Source organism: Cupressus sempervirens, chromosome 9 (genome assembly GCF_028749045.1).
Source record: "Cupressus sempervirens isolate cs-2001-9-10 chromosome 9, ASM2874904v1, whole genome shotgun sequence".
Lineage (NCBI taxonomy): Eukaryota > Viridiplantae > Streptophyta > Pinopsida > Cupressales > Cupressaceae > Cupressus > Cupressus sempervirens.
Window position 1 is genome coordinate 398,979,410 of NC_143126.1, and position 12,472 is coordinate 398,991,881.

Here is a 12,472-nt window from a genome sequence, read left to right on the forward strand (position 1 = left end):
GCAATAATTCAGGTGATATTTCACACCCTCAAAATTGCGTACCAATTGAGAGTTTTCGTTCTCAATGGCCAGTTGTGACAATTGCAGAAACCCTCGGTTCCACAATGCACATGTGATTGAATCACAATCTGATAACGAGAGAAATAAACAACTGCTTGATTAGAATGGAGCCCCGGGGTGCCTATTTATTCTTTTCTCTCCATCATCTCCAGAAACTTCTAGAACATTTTTGATTTTATCTATTAAGTGACTTTATAAAATATTTAATAATTCAAGTCACTTTATTAAATTAATTAAATATAAAGTTACCTTTTAATATTTACTTATTTGATAACTTTATAAATAATTAACTTAATATCACTTATTTATTTAATTAAAATGATTAATTAGTCGTCCTCATAAAATATTCATTATTTTGGACAACCAAGCTAATCAAATTAATTAAATCAGACTGCCTCCGAAAAATGGGGACATGATAGTCCGCCCTTCCTGAAATTGCTTGTCCCCAAGCAATGGCTGAACCTTAAACCAACCAGATTGCCTGGATCCCAAATGTAAATCTGTGTATCATCCCAATCCTCACCATGCTCCCATGGAGAAATCATCATCATCAACAACACAAAAGTCAACAACTGAGAAACTGCACTCAACACCCAAACAACTGACAACTCTGATGAAATCATCTGGAGACCAACTGTAGATGCTGATAGACGAAACCATTCTGCGGAACTTAAGCCAACTGAAACATCGACTCTATCAAAGCTCAAGTCCTTGTCTAATTGACACTTGCACCCAACTATACTGTGAATATGACAACAGCCATAGGTACCTGAGTCACTGCCAACAAAACCAATCTTTGATAAACTGCCCTGGATGTGTCGATACTGCAGGTTGTGTAACTTGCAACTACCAATTCTATTTTCAGAAGATGGTGCCACTCCATCCCATAATGGATGGTAAGAAACTGGAGCCAATCTACACCTGTGTGAAATCAAATCTTCTATCTCTAGGTCAAAAGAAAAATGATGAGCGTAACTCACTGTATAATGCCGGTAGGAACCCCCAAACTCTGCTATTGACTCATCATCACTGAACTGGGAATCAACAGATGGCTCCAATCTCTGACTCCGAGTGGCTGTAGGCTGGATAGGATCCTGTGCACTATGCTCAACAAACCCCACCTCAAAATCCCTGTGAGGTAGCATAGTAGAAAGGATCACTATAATCTTCTCAACCAATCTGCGAATAACACCAATACCTTGGATGAGAACACCTTCTGTCACTTTATGCGAATCCAGTTGAACACATGCACTATCCAGCAAATACTCCATGAAAGGTTCAGTGTAGTAAAAATTATACGAGGAAGCATCAACATACTCCCCTGCACACCACAACTGATCCTCCTGTAAGGGTGGCATATTCAATTGCACCACACTGTCATCTGTCTGAGAAGAATCAGTCTGGAGACTTGACCCCACTAGTATCTCGAACTCATTAGGCCCAGCTACTTCCAAATCCTGAACATGTGTGTCAGTCCCAACAACATGCTCCACAGTAGCAACTGCAGAAGTGTACTCACCACCATCCACTTCAATAGACAAATGAACTGGGTTTGGGGTTGGTTTTGACCGCAAATGCTCCAACTCCACAGTCACCTCCTTTAACTGAAACTGCGACTTCTGTAGATCCTGCCGTGTGTCCTCTAAAGTCTCAGTAGTCGCTATGAGCTCCTGGGAAAGCTCACTCACGTCCTCTTCACGATCCAAGAGTGCCTCATAGGCTGTACTCCCCCACTCAACCAGGTGATCACGGTCGGCTACCAATCATAAGTAATCCTGCTTCAAAATCCGGACAGCTTCACGCAAGGCATGAATCTCTGCCAAAGAAAAGTAACCACCGCTGGATTCATCCGTCATAGAAACACCCTAGCCAGTAACGGCCAACAACTGACGAGCAGTATCAAAATGCTCACAAGTGATAGCAATGTCTCGCTCACTAACTCTCAACTGGCTAGACACATGATGGCATTGGCTAGATTGTCTTCTATAAACCCTCTCTGGCGCATTGTCTAAAGGAGTATCTTCAAAGTTACTGGTCTCTGGAATATTTCCATCCATATTCTGCGAATCCACTTCAAAACTCATATCAACATCCAAAGTGTCAAAAACTGTAGTACTGCTGTCTAACTCCTCAGTACCCAAAGAAATTGCCAAAGAAGCTAAATCTTCAAAATTGTCCACTACATCCTCCTGGATGTCATCAAGGCCAATATGATCCTGGGACTCATCTGTGCACATTGTCAAATATGAAAAATCTTCAACACCTTCCAGCAAGAATGGTCGACTAGATATATGAACCAAGCCCAACACCGGTGTATAAAAACTAAGACCAACATCGGATGAGCTGCTGGCACAAGGAAAGACAACACCGTGTATTCTGCTAATCAAGTCCATGATAGCACTCAAATAATCATTGCTACCATAAAGTGTTAAAGATCTCCAGTAATCTGAATCCCAAACACCGATGAAACATCTTCGAGTCCAATTCCATAAACAAGAAACAACTGGTAATTCAAGCAAACTCCTTACCTGAGTAATGTGACCAATACCAACTAACTCCACATACCTGTCTAACATTGTCCTTGTATCCTGGATGTGAATGCAAAATGAACTTGTAACATTATCAGTAACCACATATGATCCGTCTACTGCAGAAAGCTGAGTGTCAGGCGTGCAAGATGAAACTAAGCTTAGTTCAATGCCATGCTCATTCCCATGTCTCTCCCAGTCCTGTAATGCCAATGGAGCATTCACCAAAGTTGCTCGAATGTCCTCAAGCTCGCGAGAAAGCTTGGCAACTTTCTCCCCCTTCCTCCTCAAGGCATTTGAATGGTCTTTGACAAGGCTAAGAAGATGGTCACGATTTGATAGAAGATGCAAATAGCTCAACTTCATCGTTCCCATTCCTTCTCTAATCGCCTGTAAGTCAACACAAGAGGACTTCGCCTGAACTCCCTTATGTCTACCCTGTAACTGAATCATCCGAATGTGATCCTCTATCATATCCCGCATCCTGTCATGATGAGATAATGAAGTCACAATACTATCTTCGCTCACCTTGAGCTGGCTGGACAAATCCTGTGAAGTACTACCAGTCTCAACCTCATATGACGAAGCATCTAACTGTGCCTGGTACTCTCTCTCAGCAAAGTCATGAATGCTCAATGTCTGCTCATCTCTGCCAGGTATCTCACCATCATGCACAACAACATCCTCATAATCATCATCTAAACCCACTACGTTGTAGTCACTGCCTGTTGGAACTAAACCATCCCGAGTACCTGTGACATCACCCTTTGGCAGCCTGTATACAACTGTCTCAACTTGAGTACCAAGTTGACAGTTACTATCCATTAGTGTAATATCTTTTTCCACCCGAGGCTGAACTGAAACCTTTGACTGGTTGCACACTTGTTTCCCGAACTCTTCATTAAGGTTCTTGGTAACATCCCTCACTGAATCAGTCACTGCTTTGCGAGAAGATTTGCCAGTCGACTTATCGACCTTGACTGGGTCGGACAGCCTGTCATTTAAATGGTGGTGCTTAACCAACAGTTCAGACATGTTATGCCTTATTTTCCGGAGTTCATCCTGAATGTCCGAATAGCCCTTCTTTCTACAATTCCGACTTTGGATACTGTGTCTATCAAATGTCCAGGATTGTGTCCTCGGAGACTTTGCGCTGTACCTGTCCATCTTGGTTAAAGTAGAGTGCTGATCACTCATGTAATTCGGTTCTTACCCCATAGGATGGCAAGAAAACCGCTCTGATACCACTGTAATAACCCCCAACAGGTTATAACTTCTTCCAACACCAAAAATCTTTATACTTCAGTGGTTTGACATTTCGTCAAACACTTTGCAAGCAAGGTCGCTAAGAACCAGTGGTAAGCTGAGACAAATTCTATTCTTGTAGTCTGAATTGTACTACGAAAGACAATGTACTATGCAATTTGTCATGCAAAGGGTAATACCTCAAATAATTCACCAATTAATATAGATGTAACAAATGCAGTAGATAATAATACCAACAATGTTCAGGAAAGCAAATCCTTTCAATATTCAGTAACAATCCAGAAGAATAACTGAGATTTATAACTAAACAATTTTTAGGAAAGGAACCTGGAAGTCGCCATTAATCGTATGAGTTGGTCAGATTTGCTTATTTTTATAGTCTGGAGGGAATGTTGGTGCCATCTCTGCCGTCTAAGGTCCGTGGGTTCTTTCCAACTATCCATGAACCGTCCTGAACATGTGGATGCATAATTCTATCCGCAGCAAGTATTTGGGCAGGTGAGATCGCAGATCATCAAAGAATCCTTTGCATCCTTGTTCTGTCTTTTCCTGTTTAGTTCTTGCCACGAAATACTCCAATGCAATCTTAGACTGAGAACTCTCCTCTGAATACTGGACCCGTGTATGTACATGCGATATCCCTCATCTTCCAAGTCCGACCATTCCGCCTAGTCACCTTATCTCTGTCTCCTCTTACCCACGTTGATGGCAGATTATGCAATATGATTCCTTGAAGTCAAATCGCCTTGGACGCTAGAGAGTAATGGCACACGGTATTAACCAATATGGAGATCGCAGGCACAAGGTGAAGGACATCTAGCTTGCACAGTCACTTGAGGCTGAGAGGGCAGATCCCACACAACTCGCAATGAAGATCCAATATATAATGCCATCCAGTCCAAGAAGAATGAAATTGGCCCAGAACTCACCAAGCTTGCACACCAATCAGAAAATGCTGTCCTCCTGATATAATTCGGCAGTCTATAATGCCAGATTAGATCACTATATTGCAAAACACAATTTGATACAATGAATTCCGATGACTCTCTGCACAACCAATGTAATACCCACGATGAATGTAGATTCAATTGTTGGCTTGCCCGCCTGCCCGTCTAGTGCGATTTTTATATATTTTAAAGCGGCTTCTATGTAAAACGGCACCTAAATCAATTAAATCATTCCCGCTTTCGGCTTGACTTTGAGGCACCACAACCTTAATGGAAATCGTTGAAATCTGCTGGAGGATGCTCAGCTACTAAGTTCGCTGGATGCAAGAGATGAAAGATCAAATATGCCTCCGCCTGCTGTAGTATTGGCTCCAAATCGGTAGCCAAGCTTGCGTATTTTTCTGACCCTTGCCGTTCAGCTAGCTCCTACGATCTTGTTCCAGGGATGTCCCAATAATGCAGATTGAATTATATATACTTCCAGCCGTCGCTAATAAGGAGGAATTCTCTTCCTCAATTCTGGCTAACAAAGAACAAAGGTGATTCTATACTGCAGCTATCTCCATGTAATTATTTGGCCTTAGACCCAAATTTATGCCCTGATGAAATGACTGAATGTCACCTCCAATCTGCAATAATTCAGGTGATATTTCACACACTCAAAATTGCGTACCAATTGAGAGTTTTCGTTCTCAATGGCCAGTTGTGACAATTGCAAAAACCCTCGGTTCCACAATGCACATGTGATTGAATCACAATCTGATAACAAGAGAGAAATAAACAACTGCTTGATTAGAATGGAGCCCCGGGGTGCCTATTTATTCTTTTCTCTCCATCTTCTCCAGAAACTTCTAGAACATTTTTGATTTTATCTATTAAGTGACTTTATAAAATATTTAATAATTCAAGTCACTTTATTAAATTAATTAAATATAAAGTTACCTTTTAATATTTACTTATTTGATAACTTTATAAATAATTAACTTAATATCACTTATTTATTTAATTAAAATGATTAATTAGTCGTCCTCATAAAATATTCATTATTTTGGACAACCAAGCTAATCAAATTAATTAAATCAGACTGCCTCCGAAAAATGGGGACATGACATGCTTATTATAAGAAATGATACTTGATACCAATTTATAGATAATATTCACATTCTCTATGCTTGAGTGATATTGCAGTAAGACAAATCTGGCAGGTTTGATGATGCTCCTTGAATGCTGTTCTTTGACATCTCTTCCTTTGGTGAAAGAGTCAAGTCCCTTTCTAGGTCATGTCCTTTCATTCTAAAAAACATATTAGAAGCCATCCAAATTGATCTCTGTTTCTTATAAATTCACTGCTCATTATGGTGGCTTGCCAAACATATCAAACATAAAGATATATGATGAAGTCAACCACCATATGTTCCAATATGAAAGAGATGGAAGTCGGCCCATATTAATATGCTTGGGTGCATAGCAAGGATCTGATTTTAATGACTGTTGTGTATTATTAGTAAATCTCAAAGGAGTTTGCCAAAACTAGTAAGTTCAAATCTTTAATATCTTCATTCATATCTTTGCTCCCTGGATATGTAGTATATTTTGATAATGATTTCCAGATTGCTCCTCTAGGAAAATCATGAAGACTTGAGGCAAGACAATTATTATAAGGCATCGGTATCTTTTATGGTAGGGGCATGACAACCTCTACTATGCATCAGTATGGAGCCATCTCCATGATAGTTTTGATTTGCCTTGCAACCACTCTGTTCTGTTTGGGGTATATGGAGCTGTTTATGAACTCCTTCCTTACGTAATTTCTGAATTGCTTGAAAGTAAATACCCCTCTTTATCAGATCTCAATGATCTAATCCTATTTCTCGCCCCAAGCAAAAGGAAAAAATTCGCATTGAGAATTGTAGGAAACTGCCATGGTGGCTCACTAAAATCTAATGGAGTAGATCTAAGAATTCCTTTGCACACCAAGCACCTTCAGTTGGAAATGACTTCCGTTGCTGCTTCTTAGTCAAACATCCTACATATTGTATTTTCTTAGATAGCAGGGAAACCAAGAACCATGTTGAGTCTGCTATAAGTTTGGTAAGATACCGAATGTCGAGCTGTCTAACCTCCACAACCAAGGCATGTAGTTTGATTACCGGAAGGTCAACAAGCTTTTACAAGCAATCATACCGCACACCTTATAGACAAGAAATTTTCAGACTCCTACTCATGTTAGGAACATATCTAATTCTTGACAGAACTTGCAGCGAGATTCAATATGAGACTCAAATAATCTTTTTCTTCTGCTCGATGAGATCATCCATTGCCCATTGAAACTGAAATTAGAAGAATTTGAATTTGGATAAAAGTTTACATGCCAAACTTTTTGACAAGTGAAATGCTTGGATGCTCTCAAATTAAAAAACTAGCATCTGGTACTATTGTTACCACAGTATGATGCCATAAGAGCATATTTTTCTTTCGAGTGTCATTCAACATTGTTACTATCAACAATCCTCCTTTTTATGGCTAACTTTGTGACAATAATAATATATCACCTGATATTTGGAAGTTGATCCTCAAGGATGATGCTTCCACTTACCCTTCATTTGTGCGGCAAACTCACTCTCAGATTGTTTTGAACTGGATGCATGTCGTCAGTCTCTTTTCCTTCTGGAGCAAGTAGGATTTGACTTGATCAAAGTCAGTCTTCTTCTTTCAACCATCAAACATAAAGCTTCTTCAAATGATTCATACAAGGATGGGAAGCTATCTAGTATCAGTGTCACTGATTCGTCACTACCCACCTTTATGCACCTTATTGAAAACAACGGCTTCTTCAGGTATAACACTGGAATCTTCTTGGAACTCGCGTTGTTATTCTATAGATTGTTTGATTTCCATAGAGCACTACCCTCAGTGTTGTCTGAGACCTCGGGTACCTAATCATCTGATATTAACAGCCACATTAAAAGCAAGGCCTCCTTATGATCCTTTTCATAATCTGCAAAATTTGTTGTAAGCCTGTCTTCTGCGCCAATCATTTTTTTTATCAGTCTCAAGATCTACAACAGCTATATTTTGTGACTGCAGATGTTATAGTTTTGACTCATCAGCTCCTGTGCCTTCGGTAGAACAAGGTTTTGAATTTTCATCATGTTCAAAGCATGGGTTCAATGACATCCTACAACAATTGTAACGAATTGTGCCCTTTTTCGAATGTCATTGAGACAGGTCAATGTTTCCTCCCATATGCTCTTAATGTAACTGTTAGGAATAGAAAAGGGAAATTGTGACTGAGGTTTATGCCCTTGCACAGAAATCATATGCTTAAGGTGACTGTTGCCTTTGAACTAGATAAAAAATGTGAGCAGGTTTAGTGCCTTTGTATTTTTAACTTTATTTTTCTCTGTGAATAGGTTTGTAACCTCAGTGACCTGGTTATGTTTTCTCTGAATGCAAGGAACACATGCCAGGATCTATTCAAACTTGTGTTGAAGACCACATTTGTTATTCCAGTTATATCTATTTTCACGAATACCCAGGGATCATCATTGCTTTAAAACTACTAATGTACGCAACTCATTTATGTTGTGTAGCTAACGATATTGGATATTTATCTTGGAAGTCAACTGGTTTCAAATTTCAATTCATAGTTAGATTTCGTTCCAATATAAATTTTTGTTAATGTGTTGGATAAGCTAATCAGCACCTCAAGAAATTATGCTTTTAAGTTCTTTTAAGTCCAATCACATGGACCACCTACATATCCCTAACTTAAGGAATCATAGGAGCTTTAATAATGAAGATTTAAAATCACACGTGTTAAGTTTTTCCTAGTTGGAATTTTTTTCCTTCCAAGTCTGAATCTGAGTTGAGACTGATATAGGCATTTTATCAAGGGTAGTTGGACACGACTATAATTTTATTTTACATAAAGTCCTATACCCACAAAAAAAACTCTGATACAAAAGGACATTTATAAATCTCAATAAGTCTGCAGTCAAAAAAAAAAAGAAGAAATCTCAATAAGTAGTTATGATTATAATACACATAAACACCCATAGAAGAGGATATCAAGCAATCTCCATACCATAATTTTATTTTCTTAATAGCTATTATATTTTATTTAAGAGTTGTTTAATTTGAAATGTGCATGCTTACATGCAAGATACAAAAAGATATGGAGAATTCTCAATAAGATAATTATGGAAGCCATCCAAAGCTCAGCATCCTCAGTCTATTTACACATTTTTTCAATGTTTTTTGTTGCACCAAATTGTGGGATTTTGCTAGAACAATGTTGGTCACAGTTGAAAGCAATATTTGTAATAAGTGTATGTTCTGACTTTTTCCGAAGATGAAGTTACATTGAAGTTCCTCTAAGAGCTTGATTTCTTCTGGCAGACTCCTAAGGGTTGGTATTTACAGCCTCTGGTCTACTCCAGGGTGAAAATGAACTGGTTTAATGATCCGTTAAGCTGAATTAAATCCAGAGACATGTTCTTGTCTATATAATTGCTAATTGCAGCAAGATTAGTAGTTTCAGCATGAAGGCCTTTGGAACTTGGGAGCTTAATTTTTTAAAATAAAATTATTGCTTTTATTTCTTGTTCATCTTAAAAAAATTGTATGCTGTAGGGGATGCCCAGCTATTCTTAGGATGTTTTAGAGGCCACTGAATGGCCCTGAGTCTTGGGACAGCAGGGACTTGTGGCTGGAGTGATGCAGATGTTTAATATCCTTCCTCATGTCTAAAGAGTAAAGAGTAAAACGATAGAAGCGCCAGTATTGCCATACTAGGAATATATTTAAGTTTGTTGATTAAGTATCAATGGTTTTCCTTTCAGATCTTTATGATAATCTTATATTTGAATTTTGCCACAGGTTTGAAATTCTCTTCATATTGAAATCTGGTAAACTACCATGAAAATATTTTCATTTCAAGTGCTCCAAACAATACCTTAGATGCACGAATAAAACAGTATTATCTCTTTAAGATTGAAGATGATCTACTAAGATTACCGATGGTACTCTTCTTACAATACCATCTACCTTTAGCATTATTTTCCAAAAAACGTTGTGTTTATGGTTAAACCAATTTTTTTAGGGCATTTTGGTATTTTATAGCTGAAAAATATTGGCTAAACATGCTAACATGCATTAGATGGATGTTAATTTGGTAGTTCCAAGCCGTGAACTGTATCAGAATGACCAGATGCAAACTGATTTAGCAGAGTTTTTTAAGTGATTTAAAAGAGGGAACAATTGACATTTTTCCTTTGTCTGCAATTACATTTCACTAACTAAACCATTATCTTCCCTTCCTTTTTATGCTGAATAGAATACTTTTCAAAATTTCAAGGTTTAATCACGTCTTTTGACTCATAGTGAATAATATAAACTTGCCAAATAATTTCAGGTTGGCCATTTAGGTGACACGTATCAGGAATGGGTACATCAGCCAATTGTTAGCAAGGAGGGTCCCCGTTTTTTTGAAAGCAACTTCTGGGAGGTAAAGAAGTCAATATGTTTATTTCATTTTCAACTTTTGTCCACTCCATTCTATGTGTGATTGCTTTAAAAGGTGGCGATGAAAATTGGGTGGGTCTAATTTTCCATAACTAACGTACTTGTTGGCATGTGTTATGGCAGTTCCTCACCCGTACTGCATGGTGGGTTATACCTCTAGTATGGTTGCCTGTTGTATGTCTGACTTTATTAATTTCCATTAAAAGAGGTTTGTCACCAGAGCAGGCAGCATGTGTTCTATTGTCTGGAATATTTGTCTGGACACTAATGGAATACAGTCTGCACCGGTTCCTTTTCCATATCAAGACAAGTAGTTATTGGTACGTTGATAGGGTTTCCTGCTCTGAGTATTTTGCTTAAAGAAAAATATTTTATAGGTTTATGCTTTAATAAATATCTTTATTTCATTGCTAGTTCTTGGATGTCCTTGTGTAGAAGTTTTTGACGTAGTTATCCAAATTCTACCAGGGGAAATACTCTGCATTATCTGCTTCATGGATGCCATCACAAGCACCCAATGGATGGCTTACGACTTGTTTTCCCACCTGCAGCAACGGCAATACTATTAATTCCGGTATGTTTGCAAGCTTCTAGCTTTGTTGTGTGAAGTGCAAGATGTTATCATTTTCTTATGAACTTAATTTCAAGAAATACAACAGGTTCATTAATTCCAAGATGGACATGCTAGTAAAATCTCATGTATCACTTATTGAATATCTTTACAGTTTTGGTGCCTGGTGAAACTGGTAACCCCTTACGCTGCTGCACCTACTGTTTTGGGTGGAGGACTGCTTGGATATGTGATGTATGATGTTACCCATTATTATTTACATCATGGACAGCCTTCTCAAAATTTGGCACGTGGACTTAAGGTGCAGAATATCTCGGAATCTTTTGGATAGAGTGAATCAATGTCTTTGTGCAAACAATTGGCAATCCTCCCTTCTTTTTTCTGTCTTAAGCATGTTTTTGTACTTTTAATTAGATTGTGCATACTTTAATTGTTTTGAAAATGCCTTGTATTTTGCAAAATCAGGTTGGTTATTATTTGCTGCATGAATGTAATACCATTTTTTGTTTTCTGCAGAAATATCATTTGAATCATCACTTCAAGAACCAGACAAGTGGGTTTGGAATTACGTCATCTCTTTGGGACAGGGTGTTTGATACACTTCCTCCCAAGAAGGCATGAGAAAGTTGAGATCAGTTTTCCTATTTGCTACTGGCGATAACTGATAGTGTATTTTTTATAGTTGGCATGATTAAATACCTTCTTTTTGCCTTTTTGAATCAGAGGCGAGAAATTGCATTCAGGACAGATAATCTAGTGGAGTCTGCTTCGGGTTGTCGCTTTGACTGAGTTGGAGGCAACTTTGTTTTGGCCAGTTGCGATTGAATTCTCTCTGCCACCATTTGTCACTGTATTATTGTAGTTCCAATCTTTTTCAACTAATTTCTTCACGTAATTTTTAGGTAGATAATTGCCTGTAGAACTTGGTCCTGCTTTGTGACTAAGTAATGAATATTAAGAGTGATATTTTATATTGATTCTTTATTAATTCTAAAGCTAAAGTTCATTTATTTTTCCAAAATACAGCTATAATATTATGAGTTGATCTATGGGACAAATCAGATACGACTGTTTCACATTTAAAATAATGCGATTGATTTGGGAAGTTTGTAAAACCAATGCATCAAAACTCTAGTTATAATTTTACATTCCAAACCATAAAGCAAAACATGATTAACACCACCTGCATTGAAACTAAAGCAGTTCAAAATTAAGGTTGATTGTTGAATGCAACTGTTCAGTGATACAAACTAGCTGAGAATGAATTAGGCTACGAACAGTGCTAATATTGCATATGATGACATATCTCTTCAAATCTTTTTCTGTATGGATTTTCTGTATTTTCCAGGAAATCTGATTTTTAATGCCCTCAGCAGATTTTTGTATGAATTTATTTATTCATTCCACCATAAAAAATTCAGATACGCAAATTTGAAAATCTTAACATAATTCCACTAATTCACAGCTAGAAGCAAATTTCTCCACAGGTTATACTAGCAACAAATAGAAATTCCGACTTGTTACTGGTTAAATTCTGAATACAGATTCAAAATACAATAAAATAATATGGGTTG

The 12,472-nt window shown here is 37.9% G+C and overlaps 1 protein-coding gene across 4 annotated transcripts in view; it reads left to right on the forward strand.

Moving 5' to 3' along the window:
• Positions 1-11,919, forward strand: part of FAH2 (fatty acid hydroxylase 2) — a 36,530-nt gene extending 24,611 nt beyond the window's left edge. For all 4 annotated transcript variants that reach the window (XM_089800328.1, XM_089800327.1, XM_089800330.1 and 1 more), the window contains exons 3-7: positions 10,218-10,310; positions 10,451-10,647; positions 10,796-10,901; positions 11,053-11,199; positions 11,415-11,919. In XM_089800328.1, the coding sequence (XP_089656454.1) occupies positions 10,218-10,310; positions 10,451-10,647; positions 10,796-10,901; positions 11,053-11,199; positions 11,415-11,519 (648 nt within the window). In that variant the 3' untranslated portion in view covers positions 11,520-11,919. The remainder of the gene's footprint in view (positions 1-10,217; positions 10,311-10,450; positions 10,648-10,795; positions 10,902-11,052; positions 11,200-11,414) is intronic.
• The last annotated feature ends 553 nt before the right edge of the window (positions 11,920-12,472 follow it).